At 38.1% G+C, this 22,803-nt stretch overlaps 2 protein-coding genes across 4 annotated transcripts in view; both read left to right on the forward strand.

Annotated features, from left to right (window-relative positions):
- The first annotated feature begins 5,253 nt into the window (after window positions 1–5,253).
- LOC109044653 (uncharacterized) lies at window positions 5,254–12,367 on the forward strand. Its single transcript, XM_072305119.1, has 3 exons — window positions 5,254–5,753; window positions 10,069–10,164; window positions 11,032–12,367. The coding sequence occupies exons 1-3, from the start codon at window positions 5,663–5,665 to the stop codon at window positions 11,715–11,717; spliced, it is 873 nt and encodes a 290-aa protein (XP_072161220.1). The 5' UTR covers window positions 5,254–5,662; the 3' UTR covers window positions 11,718–12,367.
- Window positions 12,368–15,606: 3,239 nt separating this feature from the next.
- The window catches only part of LOC109044678 (uncharacterized), a 52,623-nt gene continuing 45,426 nt past the window's right edge, over window positions 15,607–22,803 (forward strand). The window contains exons 1-2 of one of the 3 annotated variants that reach the window (XM_072305024.1): window positions 15,607–15,625; window positions 19,280–19,396. In XM_072305024.1, the coding sequence (XP_072161125.1) occupies window positions 15,622–15,625; window positions 19,280–19,396 (121 nt within the window). In that variant the 5' untranslated portion in view covers window positions 15,607–15,621. The other 2 variants (XM_072305025.1, XM_019062501.2) reach the window with 2 other exon arrangements.

Here is a 22,803-nt window from a genome sequence, read left to right on the forward strand (position 1 = left end):
TAAATTCCATCGGCGCTAGGCCCACCGTTGCCGTCACGAACAAAATCTCTCGAACTACATTTTGCAAATTGGAACTATAAATTCTAGCCCGCACTGGAAAAGAAACACATTGGATCTAGAGTCCAGACTCTTAAAAACATCGACAAGAAAAAGTACTCTTGATTCAATCAGAATCTAGCTTAAATCAAGAAGCGCTTAATTTAAGCGGAATTCGTTTAGATTCAAACAAAAATCCGATTGAATCAAGAGTATTTTTTCTTGTCGATGTTTTCAAGAGTCTGGACTCTAGATCCAATGTGTTTTTCTTTCCAGTGTACATTTTGCTAATTGGAACTATAAATTCTAGCCCGGTTTGAAAACGACGTATGTGCCATTAGTTTCCCTATGCTTACAAGTGTTTTTCCAGAGCCAGAGTTTTAGCCAGAATTTATAGTTCCAAATTGCAAAATGCAATCCAATTGCAGTACTGATTTGGACTGCATTTTGCAATTTGGAACTATAAATTCTGGCTCTTGTGGAATAACACTTATATGCACAGGGAAACTAATGGCGCATACGTTGTTTTTAAACCGGGCTAGAATCTATAGGTCCAAATTGCAAAATGTAGTCCATTTGATTGTTGATTAAAAATCGACGACTCCTAGTTACTTTTAAATGAAGTAAATGAGTGCGGCAAGGGTCCCAGGGTCCGTTCATTTCGTAACGCTCTAAATAGCAGTGGCGTGGCGTGCTTTGCGATTTATCGATTGTTATGTCACTTAAACCTGTGGAAAAGGATCGATAATAATCAAGGTGTTCGCAGCGAGCACCTTAATAATCGATTCTTTACCATAGGTTTAAATGGCAGAAGAATCGATGTATCGCAAAGCACGCCACGCCACTGCTAAATGGGGAGTAGGATCGAAAAGAGCGGGACGTCATATTTGAGGGGCTTGGATGAAAGGGCACATAAGTCAGTTTTTGCTATTTTAAGAAAAACGTGCTTAAAGTTTCAAAATTACACGGACCTTATGGCGGAAAAGAGGTTTAAACTCACTTTTTGACACTTCAAAGTTGGATTTTAGCCGTAAAGTTTTCACAGACTATACTTTCAAGCTAGTTTTAGTCGTGTTCATGAATATCACAATGTTTTCAAAACTGCACTTATGCGCTTTGTCCTCCAAGCCCCTTATTGCGTTTTTACCTGTAAAAATATAGGGACCTACGTTTCCAAAGAGTTTCAAAAACTCGCAAAATTGACAATTTTTAACATAGGAAAAAAAACTTCGAACTCGCAAACTTTAAATTTTAAGCCGTCGACCCACGCAGTTTTTCACTGGAAATATATTCACTGAAGTCTTCTTTTCTTGCTTTTGGAAACTTTTCTCGTGAAAAAAAGAAGTTTGATTTTGTGATGTTTCCAATTTTTAATGAGATTTCAGTGCACGTGACGAAACCAACTGCATTTGTTTTTTCCCCTGAAATGAGGCGTTTGGTGCAGAAAAGGCATTTCTTGCTTGCGGTGTCTCAAAATCTTCACTGCTAAATCATATTTTAGAGAGGCAACAATTCAGTGAATTTTCTAAAAAGTTTCATATTTAGCCCATTGTAAAATCATGAAGAAAATTTAGTAGAAGTTGCAACGAATTCCATTCATTTGCTTTAATTATGTAATGGAAGAAACGTTACCTACCAGAGATTCTGAGACATCGCAACCACGAAATGTCTATTCTGCACCCGGCACCTCAAATTTGGTAAATTGACTTTCCTATCTATCCAAATTTTTTCCCCTGCTTTCTATTAGCACGATGGTAAATCTCCAAAGTAATTTTTTCATTTAAGAAAACTGTAAATGAGATCAATTAATTACAATGTAGAGACAACCAGGGCCGGATTTACCAACTTGCCGCCCATAGGCCGCTAGTATTTTGCCGCCCCCTTCTCATTCGTTTTGAAACGTCAATGAAAACCATCAAATGGACGTGCCAGCGGGGGAGCTGTGCATAAGACGCGTTTACTGGTGTTGAACAAATTTTTTTGGGAAAGCCCTGTCAACACTACTAGCAAAAGTTCACGGAACTTTGCGCGAAAGTTAAGTTTCGTAAACCTATCTGTGTGTGGACAAGGCCTTCCATTCAAAAGAAATGAACGAAAAAATTATGATAGAACAAACATAAATGTGGATTAATGATTTTAACTTCCGCCGCCGCGCCTCGCAGACCGCACTGTGTTTGACGCAATGCGTGAAGTATTCACGCAGTCTTGTAGGCGCTATGCAGCTCACGCTGATCGCACTGTATTTGCCGCAATGCGTGAGGTATTCATGCATTCTTGTAGGCGCTATCCGTTTCACGCTGCTGTCCGCAATGACCGCACTGTGTTTGATGCAATGCGTGAAGTATTCGTGCAGTCTTGTAGGCGCTGATATGTGTTACATGCTGATCGCCGCGCCGATGGCTTCTCCTTTTCATCTCAAGTCCTCGTCATCATTGCTCTCTGCGCCTCGCCGTTCCAGGCCAAATTGCGTGTTTGATTTCTCTCTTAACTCGACTGAGAAAGGTGCTTTCTCTTGTATCACTGAAAGACGACAAAATTAGAACTTACTATACCCTCAGGAAATGAGAGATTTTGTCGCCTTTTTCGTTTGTAATTTTTTTTTTTTAAATCCGAATTTTTTTTATACCTACATTTAAAAAAACTGCAAAATTTGCCGCCCCCTATGGATTTGCCGCCATGGACCGCGGCCCATGTGGCCACCCCCTTAATCCGGCCCTGGAGACAACTAGTATATTTGTTGCATGTTGGCTAAATTTATCTTTACCGGTCATAAGAAACAAACCGGATCCAGGAGTCAAGGCCCTAACTCTATGCCCCAAATTTCATGATTAAGTTAATTTTCTGTGGTATGCAGTGATATTGTTTCCTTTTGGACCACCACTCTTGCAATACGACACATATTAAATGCACATCAAAGAAAAAAAGGGAGGAAAATCGACAAAACCAAAAGTTTCAGGACCAAGAACAAATGGATTGCATTTTGCAAAAAAGGAACCACTAGCATTGCAATGATGCTAAGATTGTGCAACTTCATCCTTTGCAATAAAATTGCGGAAATTGTGAAAAACTATGAGACGTAGATGGTAATTTTTATCTTAAATTTACAGTTTTTAGCGAGTAAAATAGAAACTATTAAGGGATAATCGGGTTTTTCCTCCAAGACAGAAGAAGTTGCAGTCTTAGCAACATTGCAATGCTAGTGGTTCCTTTTTGCAAAATGCAATCCAAATAATTCGAGGGAAACAGAATGTCCTAAAAAAGCAGCATCAACTTTTAAGCAGAAGAAATAACTAGATCTATCCTCCACTTTTGGTAAAAATATACTACGTCGCAAATTTTGACATTCGTATCTTTTTCAGAACACATCTTCAATATATTGCACAGTGCCCAACATGGCCATTCATGAAGAAGTTGTGCGAGATTTATAACGAGAAGGATTCCACTTGGCAACCAAGAATGTAGATCCCTCCCGAACCATTGCTTCCTCAATCCCAGCTTTCGTCTGTTTCAGTTATCGGAATTCGTTAGCCGTCTCTTCATGTTCATAAACAAAGATCGCACCCGTTCAATTCGAGATACGTTTTATTTGGAGGACACCGCTCAAAGTTACCGTCTGCTGTGAACTTTCAAATATTTTAAACGAGGCATCGTTCTCATGCATTGGGTTTGGTTTGATGAAATCTGGACACATTGTCAAACGAACCTGCTAAGTATTGTACGTAAAAATAAAAATTAATTTTCTCTGAGGTCTCTCACTGAAAAAAAATTCTCGGCGTTTTTACCAAGGTCCGTTGGTACTTTTACCGTCGCACTTTTTTTACCAATTATTGGTAATTTTACCAAGACAGACTGGTAATCTTACCTAAAAACCGGTATTTTTACTGTTTTTCTCAGGTAAGAATACCACTTTTATTGGTAATCAATTCCCGGTAACTTTGCCATTTTATCTCGGTGATTCTACCACAGTCGATAAAAAATATTGGCGTTTTTACCGGGGTCCAGTAAAATTACCGAGAAAGTCGATAATTTTACCGAGATTTTACCAATTACCAATTCCATGAATGGTAATTTTACCAAGAAAAAACTGGGATCAAATAGAACCCTGAATTCTTGGTAATTTTACCATTTTCTTAGTAAACACACAGAGATTTTTTTTCAGTCCTCCTGCGAAGCTATTTTGCTTAATAAACAAATACTATAAATGTGTATGACAAGTCGGGGATATATTATTAGAAATATACTGGATTTATTTGGTTGCAAAGCATCAAAGGAGCTTAAATCTTAGTGAAGGTCCCTATAGTCTGCATTATGAAAAGCGCATTTTATTCCGTTGTGGCCGATTTGTCGCCCCCCTGACATAAGGGCGTAACTACACTTTGCGATGAACCCTGTCGTTCGTATAAGCCAATGCTTTCCCGGGCGCATCTAAAATTTTAGTTACGTCCTTTTATCAGCCAAGCGACGAATTTGAGAATTCGCAGGCGTCTGCAATTTGATGAATTTTGTGTTAAAGTGGAAACTACTGAGTAAACTGATCCCGAGGATACCTTGTTCATAAATTGAACAATTATTGGAGGAGACATGACAAAACTGTCTGCTGCTGAAATACATGCGTTTAAACGGGAAATTCAGCCAGATGACGTCACTTGATGGTGCATTTTCTCACATGTAAATCTATTTTTTTACTATTTCCCATGTCAGAAAAAATTGTAAAAAATATTGCGAAATCGGATCTTGAAGCCCTTGCATGGAGCAATTAAAAATTTGCGTGCACGTCTAAAAACCTGTCTCCGTCTTGCTTTTCACCGTTGTCCAAAAATAGGAGCAGAGGCTGCCGTGCTAAGGAAGAACGTCGTATGAACATTTGAGAGTTGCCAAATCTCCCCGAATAAAACACGTATTTTTGACAACATCCATGCATATTTTTCCCGAAATTTTCAGATATTTTAGATTAAATTGCGAACAAAATGGTCTGAAAAATTGGAAGAAAAATATTTAGAATTTTCCTAGGAAATTCGTTTTTTATTGAAGTAAATATGGCAACGCCTGAATGCTCATATGGCGTTCCCTAGCACAGTCGGAGAGGCTCCATCAAGGAGAAAAATGGTGTAACCAATCACGAAGTGGCACAGATTTCCTGTATTAAAAAGATCGGGATGGCAACACCGCAACACCCTCCCCATGAAGGCAATTTAGCTGGAATTGTAATTTGTGTTGGGGGACAAATTCGTGGAGAAGAGCATTACTTCATCTGCGCCGACCTGAAAATGTATAGTAAAAAAAGTAATTTCGCGTTGGTTTTCCGATTTTTCGTGCGTTTGAGAATATCAGTCTGAATCCATTCGCTCGAAGTGCACTCTCGTTGCAGTCAAGATAAAGTAATTTCACGGAATTTTACCCCAGGATGTGGCTTTATGTGATTGTGAGTGTCCAGAAATAGGCGGTTTTAGTCTACTTATATATTAGAAAATGACTTGTGAACCAATAGCTATTTTATTATTTTATTTATTTCGAAGACGATTGAACGTGTGGTGCTTATTCAGTCAGAGACCGATTCCTATCGTGCATTCCTGTGTTTTATTTTGAGATTGCACATCCGATTTTTCCCATCCGTTTACCATTCGACATGAGCCTACGAAACAAGTGTATTCATTTAATCTTCCTCATGACAAACTCAGTTCTTCAAACCGTGCAAGCTGGGGTACTGTGTGTACAAGGTAATTACAGCCTACGATTGACCAATCATGATGGGACTGCCAGGGCCGGATTTACCTACTTGCCGCCCATGGGCCGCCCGTATTTTTCCGCCCCCTTCTCGTTTGTTTTGAAACATCAGTAGATCGTATTCGACAGTGGTTCGATGTATCGTTTGGTTCAAAACAATAGAACATAACCTCAAACAAAAATTTTAGGATTTAATTTGGAAAAGCTGAAAATGAGAAAATTCCTAACAATTTCATCCTTTTCATTCCCAGAGAGTAAAAATTCAATCACATAAGACCCGTTACCTCAGATTTCTAAATTGACTTTTGAGGCTGTGGTTACAAATTGAACCAATCGATATCAATATAATCTCACCCGTGTGATCCGTCGATTACGATTTATAAAAACCATCAAGTGAACGTGCCGGTGGGGGAGGAATGTATGAGACGCGTTTATTTGTGTTGGGTACATTTTTTGTGAAAGCCCTGCCAATACCAACAAAAGTTCAGTTCCGTAAACCCATCCCTGTTTGGACAAGACCTTCCATTTATAAAAAATGAACGAAAAAATTATGAAAGAACAAACATAAATGTGGTTAAAAATTGTAACTTCCACCGCCGCGCCGCGCCGACTGCACTGCGTTGGCGCAATGCGTGAAGTATTCATGCAGTCTTGTAGGCGCTATGCGTTTCACGCCGACCGCTGCTGACCACACTGTTCGGCGCAATGCGTGAAGTATTCATGCAGTCTTGTAGGCGCTATGCGTTTCATGCTGACCGCCACGCCGCTCCGTTCCAGGTCAAATTGCGTGTTTGGTTTCTCTCTTAACTCGACTAATTGAAAGTGTTGTCTCTTGTATCACCGAGAGACGGCAAAATTAGAAATTACTATCCTTTTACTCTGAGGAAATGAGAGATTTTGTCGTCTTTTCTCGTTTGTAATTTATTTTCTGCATCCGATTTTTTTTCTCTTTTTTTGACACCTTTATTCAAAAAGATTGGAAAATTTGCCGCCCCCTACATTTTGCCGCCATGGGCCGCGGCCCATGTGGCCACCCCCTTAATCCAGCCCTGCGCGTTAAGCAGAAAGGAACCATAGAGCACATAAATCTTAATGCAGCACTAATGATTAGTTCTGTCCCTCATACCCCTTTCAGTGGAACATCAGATGAATTACGTCATTTTATATGAAGCCTAACTCTCGAGCCATTTCAGAAGAAAAGGCAATAGTTAGGACCATGTCGAAAAAAAAGCCCGAAAATTGGTCAAAGGATGAAAAATCTCTAGGTCTGAATGTAACCATATAATATGATACAAGGACAGTGGTGATTTTGCACGTTGGCAAGACTGTTTTCAGCCATTTAAATCCATGAAAAATATCGATTTTAGACGAGGCAAGCTGCCTCACGAGGAATCGATTGTTTTACATTTAAATGGAGGAGAAACAGTGTTGTCAACTTGCAAAATCGCCTATTTTTGAGGACGAAATGCGCAAACCCCCACTTCCCCACTATTTATCGAAATCTTTCGATTTATCGAAAAACTATTTGATATCAGCGATATCATGTGCTCATTTTGACAGCGAGTCTCTTTTTGGAAAAACAAAACAGACACACGTGCGAGCGTAGTTCATACGTCAAAACTCTAACACGCATAGCATGTAAAACGCGTTTTGCATTAGCGCAGCTATACATTGATGCTTGACGTCTGAGGGGAAAAAAACTCTCTGACTCCATAAAACGATCTACCTTTGATCGGCCTTTTAAAACTGTACTGTAAGGTACGCGATTGCATTTCTAGTTTTATCTAAAATAAATCTGTCTTGTATCATAAAAAGCTTTCAGTGGGGGCCGCAATACCTGTCGCGCTAAAATGAAACCGCGAGGTCTATCGTAAATTGGGAGAAGCTTTTCCGGTTCTCAAAATTCATTGTGCTAATATGGCGAATCATTGATTTATGTATTAAGTTAATTAGTTCGAATGGAGTGTTTGCACGCAAATTTTTAGTGTTTCATCTGAAAGTGCCGTAAGAGCTGATTTCGCAGTATATTTTTTATAATTTTCTTCCGACATGGGACACAGTATAAAAATATATTTAAAAGTTAGGAAATGCACCATCTAGTGACATCATCTGACGGCATTCTCATTTGAACACATGTATATTAGCAGATTGGATCATTTTGTCGTACCTCCTCTAATGATTGTTCAATTTATGAACAAAGAATATCCTCATGGTCAGTTCACTTAGTAAAATTTCTACTCGAACGCGAAATTAACAAAATTGCAGACGCCTTCAAATTCTCCATCGTGATGGAGAGAATATGGTGTCTTTCTCCTTGCATATAAAACAAAGTCAGGAATCAAGATGGTGGACTTATCCCTCACTTTGAAAGCGCATAAATGTACATGTAATATATAAAATAAGTCAATATTCTCAGTTAAGCCTTTTTCACTTTTATGCATCTCGGAGTTCATAAAATCATATACTGGCTTTGTTTTGAAAACACCTCTGGAAATAAGACAAAGGTAATCAACACAATATGCAAATAAAGCAAGGGAATGGACGAGCGTTGATGACGGCGCACAGATACAACTATTCGTACTCGATGGATGTCCGTGTTGCATCTGCAAAATTGAAGGCGCGATGGCGCGAGGCGTGAATTTGCAATGCTCGCTTTATGCTACTGGTGAGGTGCCTGTCGTTCAAATTCGGGCGAAAAGTTGAACAAACGAGACTCTATCACGTCTTTAGTTGCGATATTCGGCTTTCTTATCACGTAGCCCATAAAGCATCACTACAAATGGATTGAATTTTGCAAAAAGGAACCAAGAGCATTCCAATGTTGCTAAGACTGGGCAACCTTTTTTCCTTGCAAAAACAAACTGATCATCTAAGCAAGCTTTATCTTTACTCTCGATAAACTATGAATTCAAGACAAAAATCACCTTTATAAATTGAAATTCTTCCATGATTTCAGTAATTTGATGCAAAGAATGTAAGTTGCACAATCCTAGCAACACCGGAATGCTCTTGGTTCCTTTTCGCAAAATGCAATCCAAATATGACTAACTGAATTAAACAGCAGACACAACTAGACACCTGCCAATTCTCCATTCTTAGACTTTAAAAATATTACGCATGGAGAGAATGCACAGCTAAGATTTTAGAAGGTTTGAACATGACTTGGGAGATTGGTTCTTACACTTTTATTGAGCATAATCGTTTGAGTTTCTCTTGTAATTTGAAATTACATGAAAAATGTCATCGTATTAGCACTTGGCGTTCATTTTTGCCGCGCCTAGGAATACAATTATGATAAGGATAGTTTAAAATCGGTACTCATCCCTGAAGAAGAGATGGTGAGACGGGACATGACAAGATAAATGTTACCTCTTGTAATAGCTAACTATTCGTGCACTCCAATAGGTTTGTTGCCTATGCACAAAAATTGAAGGCGAACCTAAAATGAACGATGTCCTCCGATTAATTGGCTCTTAGTTTTATGGTCTTGCTGAAGTACACATAGAATGAATAGTAGTTTTTGCCAAAAGATAACTATTCGCACTTCCTGGTGGTAGATTAATGGCCCTAAATCGAAAGCGAACTTTAAGTACTTAAAGTGAATGATGTCCATCGACGAAAGGAAAGGATTCCCTGTTTTCCATTAGACGCGTTGACTGGGTACTTTTTTTGCGGTTGAAATCTCGCTGAAAATTTACGATGTTTCCATTTTTTCATACTGGGACATTTGAATGGGAACTTGGTGTTCTCTTTCAAAACTATCCTCATATTCAATACCGTTATTTAAACTCATACCACTAGTTCAGTCTTGTCACAGGCACAAAAAAAAAAAAAAAAAAAAATTAGAAATACTGCACAGTACACAGAAGTTTTATACGTAGGTATATGATTATTGCAATAAGCTTACATGTCATACCTCGAGACATGTATACACTACTTAACCTTTAAAGATTTTTAATTCAATCGGCCTAACTTTTCATGGCTAAATGGAACTCGTAATTGGACAAAATGAAATATGAACCGGAAAATCCACATTAATTGAGCCCCTCTAGCCTTGAACTTCATATCGCCGATAAAGGCACAATACTGTCGCTACCGTCAAACATAAATGCCCTTTTTTGAACCTACTCCTAGATAAAGTTTAAAGCTTTATCGTACATCATGCCAAGATTCGGGTGATCGAATGATTGTGATTTTCTCATAAAAAATTCCCACATACTCGGTATCGTACGTTCTTTCAAACACACACGAGAGAAAACGGTATTTGCACATGGAATAAATAATATTTTGGAATTTTATGGTTTCCAGACACTGAATCCAACTTATCGGAATTTAAAGAGGAACTTGAAGAAGCTCATCCCGATTTCTTCAATTCTGGGTCTGATTTTGATCCGATTCCTTCTGGTAAGACTTGCCTCTCGCATAGTTATCCAATTGTAATCGCCCTCGTTGCATTTTTAAATTTTCTTACTTTTAAAAGCGCCAACCATCCTGATCATGATAATGGGGTCTTAGTCGGGAACTCACCATTTAAAGGAGTTTGATTTCTTTATCCGTTGGTCCGATGGACCTTTGGTCAGAGAATTTTTAGAATTTCAAAATTTCAAAAATGAGAAGGAATTGAAGAGGACGATACATGAAGAGTTCTTGGGTTTGATGAGTTATTATTCCCAAAATATTGAAAACTCTCTAGCTCTTCGCCATAAATTCACAAAATTGTACAAACCGTCAAAATTTAACTATCTGCATAGGCATTTGACAAACTGCCTTATTTCGCTACAAGCCTGCGACAGATATATCGATCCGTATCGATATTTTTAACAGTGGAAAGCAAACAGAATGTAAAAGCAGCCCGAAACGGAAACGACAATCGAAAACACAGTAAAATGCGGAAACAAGGCTAAAATACAAAATACAAAGGCAGGACGTTTCGGTACCTTACGGTACCATTATCAACTGCTAAAATAGAATTAAAAATGAAAAAGAAATTAAAATAAAAACCAGCAAACGGCGTTACATGGTGAAATTGGTATTGAAACTCCAATTTCACCATGTAACGCCGTTTGCTGGTTTTTATTTCAATTTCTTTTTTATTTTCAATTCTATTTTAGCAGTTGATAATGGTGCCGCGAGGTGCCGAAACGTCCTGCCTTTATATTCTGTATTTTAGCCTTGTTTCCGCATTTTCCTGTGTTTTCGATTGTCGGTATTTTTAACAGTGAACAAGTTATTATTCCTGTTCAACTCCAATTTGCCTTTTTTTCTTTTTAGAAGCGATTCCAGCCGACGATGACGTCTTGCCCGACGTCGAGTATGCAATCAAGAGTTGCTTCCAGGTGGCATGCAATTACTTCGGGATCTTGCACGTGGGTGGCGACAAAATGCAGATACCTTTAAAGGAAGTCGCATCCATTGACTTGAATACAGGAGCAGTCATATGCAGATTTTCATCCAGCGCCCTTAGATGTATAAAACACCACAGAGTTAACGTGACAATCTTCAAAGCTCTCTACGCTAGGAGGCCACATCTCGCGAGAAGTTACTTAAAACGGAAGAACTTGCCTTTGGAGGGCCCGATATTTGACTTAAGTCCTGCGGGAAGTTCCAGAAAAAGTTCCAGATCAGATGAAAATACCACGCAGCGCAGTGAGTCTTCGGCCATGAGTGCCACGAATCGTTTCCTGAGCAAGTTATCAAAATCACCCTCGTTCATAAATTCAACGTGCAGTCAAATGGTGAGGAGGTTACACCAATCACCGACGTACAATAATCTGGCGAGAGGGTTGTCGAAATCGAATATTTCTAGTGCGTACAACGGCGTGGTGAGGAGCTTATCCAAAGCTAGTCCGGTTGCCCAAGTCTCGAAAATTTGGAAATCTGGCGGCTCGGCGATAAAGAGATGGAGATCGAGGGCGGAGATGCTCAAGAAGACCAACAGCCAGAACGAGGCACCCTGATGTTTTCTTTTTCTTTGCAGTTTATTTCGCTTCTATTCCTGTTTATTTAGTAACTAACAAAAAAAAAAGGAACTTAAATCGGGACAAAGGCCGCAAATAATGAAAAGGACATAAAAATAAAATAAAAATTCCGGGACTTTTTGCGGGGATCACACCCGCATTGTCAACCGGCAAAACAAAGAAAATTAGAAAGAAAGACATTGTGAGCTTCATCGCTGTTATTGTGAGACTGATAGTGCGACCAAAATAAACTAAGGACGATGGCCAAAACGCGAGATCACGTATCTCTGTTTGTGACGTTGCAGACTTCCTGTCATGCTTTATTTTTCATTTAGAAAACTAGTCACGTATTTTCTCAAAAACTTTCTTGAATTTTCTTCTCTACCAGCAAAAGATTCTTTAGAAAGGCGAGGTAAAATGCTGGCTTGCTTCTCTACGAAAAAATAAAGTAAGAGTGGAAATTTCGAAACATCACATAATGGAGATAAGTGGTTTCGCACTTCAGCTATCGGTTTATTAATCTTCAAGCGACGCGGTGTCACTATTTTACTCTGATTACTGTGATCATGATATTGCACGGAGGAAACTGTTTACATTCAATGCTCGGTAGAAAAGAATCCTTTTAAATCAAAAGGAATCTCGTATTAAAAGTTCTGTAATCCTGATAATTTTGTTTGATTTGACCCCCCTCTCTGATTTCATTGGTCGTTTGAATTTGTTTTTGTTTATCAATCTATTTGGCTTCTACTATCCTCTATTGAAAATCTATAAAAATATCAATAATAAAGAAGAAGCTTTCCAGATATGAGGCTGATGAGACGGATTTTTATTCCAGAAAGCGGTATCCAGTTATCCACTAATTAATTTAATATGGATGATAATATGTACCAGAATCAGCTTGAAAATTTTGAATGTTGCTTCACAACATTCTGCCTCCGATTCATCGATAACTTTTCGGCAGTGGCGTGGCGTGACGTGACATGATTTGCGATGTATTGATTAATATGCCATTCAAACGTATAGAAATGGATCAATTATCAGGTCGTTCGCAACGAACGTCATGATATGTGATCAATTATTTTCCATATCTTCAAATAGGGAATAACAAAAATTGATCATTCACGCCAAGCCATTGCTTTTCGTGGAGAATGAGACGCGTACATGTACAATTTCTAAACGTTAAAACTCTTTGGGGGGGAGTTGGTTTGTTGGGTAGTCAGTGCTATGGGTTAAAATAAAATGTTAACTCACATTAACTTGAAATTGAAACTGTGATGAGTAATTTTCGGCACGCCTATTTGCAACGAGTGCCCCCTTTTCTATACTGCCGGGCTAAGGAAAAACACAGTATGAACCTCCAAGCGTTGCCGAATTTCGATTGATGAACCAAAAATTTTCTGGTGAACTTATGAATATTTTTCTTCCAATTTTTCAGATAATATTGTTCGCAATTTCATCTAAAGTTCCTGAAAATATCAAGGGATTAGAGTCATATTTTGCCGCAAAAAATTAAAATTTCATGGGAGGAAATTTGGCAACTCTCGAATGATCATACGGCGTTCTTCCTTAGCATGGGATTGGCGGCATTGTTTTTCCTCCATTTAAAACCATTATGTATAATCGATTCTAGGTAAGGTAGCCTCTATTGATGAATATCGATTATTTTACATGCTTCTAAATGGAGAGAAAACAAAGTTGCCGATTTTCAAGAATCGCCACTTTGTCCACTCGTGCGACCGCCGCGCCGCCTGGCTGGTCGTGCTGACTGGTCATTGGCAAGACTGTTTTCCAAAAAAAATGCTCAATTTCTGATGGTCTCAAAATTTCTCAAAGTTTCTGTGACATTTCGTCAGAAGACAGTCGATAAATTAGGGCCGGAATTTTATGAGACTCTCGGCAACCGCTTTTACTTGAAACTCCCTCGAGAGTTCATTGTGAGCGTTAAAATCCTTATACTCTCAAGGAGATTTTAAGTTGAGAAATTTTAAAAAGAGTCTTAAAATTCCAGTTCCAGAGGCCCGCACCCGCTTCAACTTGAAAGTCCCTCGAGAGTTCATTGTGTGCGTTAAAATCCTTATACTCCCAAGGAAATTTTAAGTTTAGAAATTTTAAAAAGAGTGTTAAAATTCCAGTTTCAGAGGGATATTGAAATGTTCTGCCTTGCTGAGGAAGTACGCCGTATGCGCCTTCAGGTGCTGCCAAAGTTTATTCTTTAAAAATCATTTTATTTCTTTTTGTCTTCTTTTTTTTACTACGACTTGATCAAAGGTGCCCCCTGATTCATCTTATTTAAACTGAAGTGATAAAAAGACGCTCTTACTGAGCCGAAAATGTTTATTCCTGGAATCCACGCCTCATTTGACTCAGCGCTCCTGCAACTCAATTGCCGCACTTTCATATTTTCCCGCGCCAATTTGAAAATAGCGCGTAAAATATGGCATTTTGATTGGCCATTGGTTTGTTCGTCAAGAGACAGGTGCTACGGAAACATCACGTGCAATTGATGAACCGCACCAAGAACAGCCTATAGGCGTATAGGTCGTTATTACGCCATCTGCTTTTCGGATTCTACGTAACCTAGACTATGCTGTGGTAGCGATAGAATATAGATAGGTAACGGCTCGAGGTCGAAAAATCTTTTTTTTCCGAGTTAAGTCAGGCCTCTGGATCGATGGGTGCAAGAACGACCTATAAACGGGCCTGTAAGGTGCTAGTTACCCCTTCCTTTACTCACTATCGATATTCTTTCATTTTGCGTTAATCATGCGTGATTAAAATGATTTATACTTCATATTGCCACCAAAATGACTGTTGGACGTAATAATGGCCTTTTAACCGCTTTTTTAAATTAAATATATGAGAGTATAAATCTACCCGGCATCCTTCAATAGAAGGGTTAGGTCAACCAAAAACACCAAAACAGGGTACCTGCATAGAAACGTCTGCGCAGTACATCAAAAACAAAACTTTAAATGAGTTTTTCTCAAAACGCGCTGTTCTTGGTTCGGTGTCCTCAATTGAAATAGCCTCCATACACGCTGGGGGCTGGGCTTGTCGATATCCTTTGACATTTTTGCAGTGGTGGATGCATAACTGAAGTGTGCTCCAGCTAGAATTGTATTTAGCAAATGGGTGGTTTTTATACGAGGATTAAAAATAAACAAGTGGTACGGAACAAAACAAAAGAATATGAACTATTCAAAACGGTAATCCGGGTATCGGAACTTGGCTGTTTTGAAAACGCCTTCAAATGCGGCGTTATACCTCACGCATTCCGGAGAGTTCAAACAGTTGTATCCTTGCGCCGTAAGAATTTGACGGAAGATTATTTGTTTCTAGTACATCGACGCGACGCGACGCGACGGCGGAACTACCAGACCACGCACCTTGTTTTCGGTGTTTAAAAATCTCCGCTCCTATTTCATTCTTTTAGAGAGAATAAATCAAAATCATTCCTTGAGGTTTTCACGGAGTTTTCTTCGCGCAAAGTGGAAAATCAAGGAAGTTATCAAGAATTGACATCGGGTAGTTTTCCATTTAAAAAATCAAGAATGGCAGGAAGTCTGCAACGCCGCAAACAAATATGGGTACGTGGCTTGGGATTTTTATTTGGTTAGGGATTTTTACTTACATAAAATTGGGTTTTCCACAAGCATTAATAAAGTATGATAGGACATCTGCATCGTCGCTACGTCGCAAACCGAGATACATGGTCTGGTTGATATCTGGTCCGTGGTTTTGCTTCTTAAATCCTGAAACTTACTTGATCACTGTTCTCGAAATCAAGATAATCAATAAGGTGTTATCGACAATGATTGAAGATTGACTGATAGCGCTGCGCGCGTACATCCAAGCCCGAGGTGTTCATCACTTCTAGCATGTCACATAATGCCTCACCATTTCCATGGGTGAGTTCTCGGTCAGTATTCTCTGGGAGATAAAGTTTTTGCTCGTCCTGAACTAAAGAATTTGAGCTAGATTTTGTTGACGCACGAGTCACATCACTGTTTCGTGTTTTCTATTTGCTGTGATCTACTGAAAGTGCATGTAGGTACTTGCATAAGAAAGGTGTCTATAAAGGAATTAATATTAAAAATGAATGTTCCATCAGTGAAATGTTTTATTAGTTGCATCATAATATGTCTTGCTCATTTATCAAGGGCAGTGATTAACAACTTGGAGACCAAGATGAATTCATTTTTTACAGATATAATGACCGGTAAGGGGTGTTTTTCTGTTTAATAATTAGTTATTTCAATTATTGTGACATAATCGATTCTGCCTGATTCCCCCCCCCCCCAATATTTTCAACAATGCTTGCGGCAATATTTTTGTAACATCGCCCAAGAATATTTATTTTATGTGAATATTTCCTCACGATACTATACAGATTTCCTCTGAACTATCCTTTACTAACTCAAAAGTTCTATTTTAAAAATGTTGTTTGAAGATTGCCAGGCGAACATAAAAGTGATCGTTCATAATGAACTTCCTTCGATTTCGTGTGTTTATTTATAGTTTTATTTGAATTTCGTTTAAAAAAATCTGACTAGTAGAAACTTGATACATCCCTTCAGAAGGTATTATCAAATTCTTAAGACAGAGTATTCGTCAAATTTAAGTGTGAGGGCTAGAAAGCTGAAACAATGACTAAGAGGAAACGTTTCATTAATTTTGAAATGGTTTTGAAGTTAAGACGAAAAGATAGGTGCTTCCTTTTGAGATGACTCTCCCATACTCTTTAGATTCATCAGCTTCCTTCAAAAACTGAAAAGACATGATTAACAGCTTGGCAAGATGATTAGGCCAAGAGAAGAATAAATTGTGATTTTTCACAAATTTCCAGACTTTCAGGTCAAGAATGACTACGATGTATAACTAATACAAAATGAATTAGGTGAGACAAATATTTAAATTGCACGCTATTAATGTGCAACATTCCGCCATCTGTGAGGAAGAACAGAGATGCTTTACAGTGTAACTGAAGTTGCATACAACAGATTTGTAGGCGTTTTGAAAACGTTAACGTTCAAAAGTAAATGTACTTGCCTTCATATTCTCTTGACGATTTCAAAAAAAACAATGCATTATAATTAAGCACTTTATCATAAGATGAAATAGGTAGGTAAACTTAAAATGTAAATATCCTGGGGAACAGGATTCATAAAAAAAAACAAGCAGTGAACTCCAACACAATGTGTTGATAAGGCGCGTCATTAACTCGCACATATCAACCCCTTTAGTTTTCATTTACAGAGATTTCAAAAAAGGCAAGCAGCACAACAAGAGAATTCACGATCCAACAGTGCAAGGTCAACGACGCACCTTGACGAGACCGTGTATTGTGAATCTAGAAAGCTATTCGAACAAATTTAAGTTTTTTGATCTGCCTCAAGCAAAATCTTATCAGATTCTTGAAGAAAAGTGCTACGGAAAAATTTAAGCGAAGAAAGGAAAAATTCTGTCGAACTCCTAGAAGATAAAGTCGATTTAAAGGTATTTTGGGGCTAAAATACCCAAATCACCGGTATTATAAATCCCGTTATATTATTGAAAAGAGATTTACTCGATATAAATGCAATTGTATTAAATATGTCTTGATTTTTTTATTTTAAACGTCTTTTCATGCAAAGAAGCTTAACCATGTCCATGCTTTATTCATTCATGAATTGAAAGTAAGCAATCCACATCCCGAAAATCTACCGATTTGCCGTGAAAAATTGCAGAAACTTGATATACCAGGTCGATGTACCCACTCTTTGAATTTACCAATCGATTTAGTGAGTGCACGTATGTGAAAGTCAAAATGCTATAGTCATTTTGGGTGCATTCATTTTTCATGAAACAATTGTAAGTAATTTCAATCCCGAAAAACCATACATTTTCCGTATAAAATCGAAAAAATCAAAATATGTCGACTCCCTGACGTGAAAATTAAATTCTACGTGTGAAAATACTTATGTATCGATATGCTGAACAGAATGCCCGCCTCTCCTCGTAATTTACAAACCGTTCCTATACTCATCTCAAAATTTTTCTCAGAGCTTTGTGTTATTATCAGCTTCCATTTAAACCCCGGTTTGATGGCCGAATCGGCTGCCCAAAAAGCAAGCCATTTTTGAAGGGCTCTATGAGAAATTCGTGATATTATCAGCTCTCAGGAAATCACCCCATGGGTAAAATTGCTGGTATAAATTTTCGAGAGCTTAAAATAATCGTATTCAAGAAACTAAGGCATTAAACTATGGAGTCAATTTCGTTTTAATAATGTAACGGGATTTACTTGTCTTCAGGTCAAAACTCATACAAGGAAGCCCCTTGCAAGAGGCTAATTTTTTGTAATTTCACTCAATTTTTTCTCCTTTTTATAATTGAATTGCTTGTCACATTCTGAGGTCAATCATATTAAATTGTAATTTATACATTTCTTTTTTTCCCCCTTCATTTTATTTTTTGTTTGGAGAAGTTTTGTTGATTTCTTCGGATTTCGAATACTGTAACTTCTCTTCTATTTGGCCGATTTTTATGAATGAGACCTCTTTTAATTCGTGTTTCAACGGAGAGTAAGGAAAAAATTGCTAAAAACTCGCGAAACAATTTTTTTTGAATATTGGGCGAATCCTAGCGTGACGGTGAAATGGTTAATGAAGCGTAAGTAATTGGGCGAGGGGCTGAGGATCCCGGCCTAGCTTGGCGACCGTCATTAGCTATTGTTCGTCGAGACGCCGACGCAGTGATCAGGAGCGTGGGGAAGAGAGGGGTAAGTGGATTCCTGTATGAGCCACGTTTAGCTAATGGTCTAATGAGTCTCGAGGCTCATCACAGATTGCACTTACACAGATTGCACTGTATTTCTTAGTTTTAATAAGAAATAAAATATAATTCTGTAAAATTAGTAAATAAATACCAAGACAATTATTCAGGATGTCAAAGACTGACTGAAAACTTTTTATTAACCTCATATGATAAAAATATTATTATCAGCTGACACTGACATTGTTGTCAGATGAACAGCACTATCAGAGCACGGGTACCAACTTTTGAAAAGTATAACAGAGGTGTGGAGATCTGTCAAAGCAACGTTTTGAACAAAACGGAGGAGTTAAATTCTCATTCCGAGAGTGCCGACCTGCTCAGCCATCCTCGAATCAGTTCGCTTGATTCTGCTTATATATGCATATTTTAAATCAGCGCGTCGTACTCTTAGGCTTTTTTTAAGAAAACCAAGTAACGTAGACTCTTGGTATTCACTGCACATAAACTAGAGAGCCCCAGAATGAGAAACAACTTTAAATCATAATTATTGACGGATAAATAAACTTTTTACACGCTTTGGAAAATCTCAGAAGTTCGCGGTAGTCACTTTTCGGTAAGGAACTAAGGGACTCGGTTATTGTATCGAGCAGGGTTCGAAACGATCGCAAAGGCGGTATACTACGTATACGCGCCAAAAGTTTCACATGAATCATCATTGTATCTGATGAATTTCCAATTGCAATAACAGATTTACATGTTAATTATTGGAGCGATACACTCGGGATTAATTTTTCAGTATGTTTCAGATTCCAAATACAATCTGTCCGGTTTGAAACCTCAGCTGGACAAACTATTCCTTGACTTCCAAGCATATGGGTCTGAAAACTTTGTCAACGATCAGAAGTCTGATTCCGAAATGGCAGGTAAATGATTTCCCAGTTATATGTCTGCATTCTCTTAGTAATTTTTTTTTTTTCTTGAACGTGAAAAAAATTATGTATCTCCTGATACTGATACTAGAATATTCTGATGAGAAGAGTATTATAAATCTAGTTCTTCTACATATAATATTAAATCCTGAAATTAATTCTGACTCCCTTTCTGAAAAATCAAAGAATTTTCGGTTTGTCCCTGCTAAACCTATAATTATTCAAAGTAGGACAAAGGGAAAAATTATCGAAACGGATATATATATTTTTAGTCTCATTTGTCTTAGGAAAATTCATCAGTCAGTGGAGACTGACTGATAATTACAACATTTCTTGCTCGTCGAAAAACAAAATAAAAAAACAGAAAAGACCAATAAGTATTCCTCTAATAGTCATCTTGAGTCCTGAGCTAAATTTAATATTTCCTGCAACGTAGGAAATATTTTCCTGGTGTCTATTTTTTTTTTTTTTTTACTCGAGAAGAAGTTAATTTTTGATTATACTCTTTTCTTTTATTCATTCAATTTCATTCAAAACCCGAACGATCCCATCCTCGCACAGCGACGACTTAAGAGTGCGATGAGTGAGACATTTTATTTTTAGGAGCGGAAAAAGTAGAAGGCGTTGTAGCTTTTTTAATGGCTCAGTCTGGATGCAACTATTCGTGTTCTCGGGATGTCCGTGTTGCATACACAACACATTGCAGGCGCTCTGGCCTCCTCAAGCACAACGTTTAGCTGCAGTTGTTAGCTCTCATTAAGTGGTTGTCTACGTTACATTTACAATCATATTTACCATGAAATCCTCAAAATATGGATGAGCCATGTTGCATGTAGCATCACGGCAGTGTTGCAATATGGTGTAAAGTTCAGAAATGTTAACTGTGGTAATTTTGCAATTGACATCTACGATGGATGCTTTTGTAGAAATATTTTTGGTGGAAAATATTGCAACATTTGGCAATGCTGTCTTGATGCAACATGCCTCATTCAAACTCCAAGGATTTTATAGTAAACGTGATTGTAAATTTTTGAGAGCTAGCTTACCTCTGTAGAAATGCTACAATTTGATCGAAAGTTCCTAAAAATTTCAGTAGGCCATATTTAAAACTTTCCATTAAAGTAAAACTTTTATAGAGGGTAAATATGGCAACATGCTATTTATCATGAGACGTTCTTCGTTCTTTCTTTGCACGGCGATAACAGTCACTGAGTTTCTTTACCGAGCGTTTAAGTCTCCGGGTTATTTCAACACATGTGCGGGATATACACTCAAATTCACTATCTGAGAGACTGGCTACAAAAATACCTACCTACCTTCATTCAAAATTTCCGCTCCTCCTCTATATTTTCAAAAAGTATTTTTGCATTATTTCACGAGGGCAAAGACTAGGCTCATTTCTTCGATAACCTGTCAGAAGTTTTCAGCCCATTTCAAAAATGTTTTCAAAAACACCCGTCTCATGAATTTTGTTTTAAGGAAAAATTACTTCGCGTCAAGAAAACGGACGGGCAAACACGATCAATTGGACGTATTTCTATCAAACAGAACCATGTGCATTACGACGTGAGCCCTGCCAAGGCTCATACTCGTGGCATACCCTTGTGAATTTCAGGGCTCATGTCTTCATACACATAGTTCCGTTTGGCAGAAATACGTCCAATTAAGGGGTGACAAGTTAGTAAAAAGTCGTTATGAAACCATTGAAAGTGAAGGAATGCTGCTTGACTTTAAAAGACCAGGAAATTTCGCGGTAGAACCTTGGCATTTCTTCTCAGGCCAACACTTAAATTCCTTCAATGTTACGAAATTTTGCGCTTGAAACTTTACGTCAAAAGAAATGTAATGAGAACTCATGCCAAAACAATAAACAAAATTAAAATTCAAGAGAACTTATCACCCAGTATAATCGTTCAATTTTTGTCTTCAAACTTTCGGAGCGAATTCTTACCCAGAAACCCTAGATGACTCCTTCAATTGAAGGGCTCGGAGGGAAAGGCGAATATCCCAAGTAGCAGTGATCGCAATAAACAGCGATTTCATCGGTTGGTTATCGCGATTATATCGGTGGCAATTTATCGAGATATTATCGCATTAAAAATTGCGATATATGGCGATTAAAGCGCTACACATCGCAATTTTTGGATCGATAAAATCGTGATCAATTTTTGTCGATTAAATCGAGATTAAATCGCCATTTATTGCGATTTCGATTTCGAAAATATCGCACTAAATTGTCGGGCGATAAAAGCGCGATTTTTTCGCGATAAGATCGAGGATTATCGCTCAGATTTTGATGGTCCTGGCGATTTTATCGCCGATAAAATCGCAATAAATAGCGATTTTTCCGTTGAAAAATCCTACTTGGGATGAGTGCAGATCTTACTATTTCGAGAAATAAGTGTTTGAAGTTTCAAAATTACATCGATCCTCGTGGCGGAGAGAAAGTTCAAACTGGCTTTTAGATGCTCGAACAGTGGAATTTGGGAGCGAATTTTTCACAGAATATGCATTAAGACTAGGTTTACTTGAAATTATTAATATCTCATTTTAGTTTTCAAAAACTGCACTTACTCGCCTTGTCCTCGAAGCCCCTCCATTGTCAATGTCAGCAATCAGAGCAAAAGCTGCACGATCTCAGTCTAGAGGCAAACTTTCACTTCGACAATTTCGTGCGAAGGAGAGCAACAATTATATAAAAAAAAAGTGAAGATCACAACGAACATCTTCTTCAAGTTTATTTTGAAAAATCGAAGTGGTTATTCGGTTAATAAAACGTTATTCGGCGGTACAGTACCCTGACTGAAAAATCCTCTAAGTATCGCTAAGGTGCCTTTTTACCGGATAACTTTATGACTGCCAACCGGAAAATTTCGTACCGCTAGGGTGCCAACAGTAGGTATAAATGGTGCAGGTAACATCATAATGCTAGGTACTTCAGGCCGAATGTAAATGCACTTAGGTAGTTCAGTGCTTCGATGTTCACGTAAAATCTAACTTTTCACCGCACGCACTTAAAAATTTCTGCAGATAAATGCATATTAAAAACTTACGAATATCGACGGTGAAACTACCAAACCACGTATCTCGGTTTGCGACGTCGCAGACTTCCTGTCATACTTTATTTTTTAAATGAAAAACTACTTAACATCCAGTCTTGAAAATTTCTGTGATTTTTCCTCTTCGTGCGGAGAAAATTCTGTGAAAATTTCAAGGAATGATATTGATTTGGTCTACTTCAAAAAAATAAAATGCGAACGTAGATTTTTAAACACCGCAAACGAGATACGTGGTTTGGTAGTTTCACCGTCGATATTTCATTCTCACTGCATGCAGTCAACAACTTAACGAAAACACAACTGATCAGGGAAAAGGTGCGAAATTTGCACGGTAGCCCGAAA

The sequence above is a fragment of the Bemisia tabaci genome, chromosome 10 (assembly GCF_918797505.1).
Source record: "Bemisia tabaci chromosome 10, PGI_BMITA_v3".
Classification (NCBI taxonomy): Eukaryota; Metazoa; Arthropoda; class Insecta; order Hemiptera; family Aleyrodidae; genus Bemisia; species Bemisia tabaci.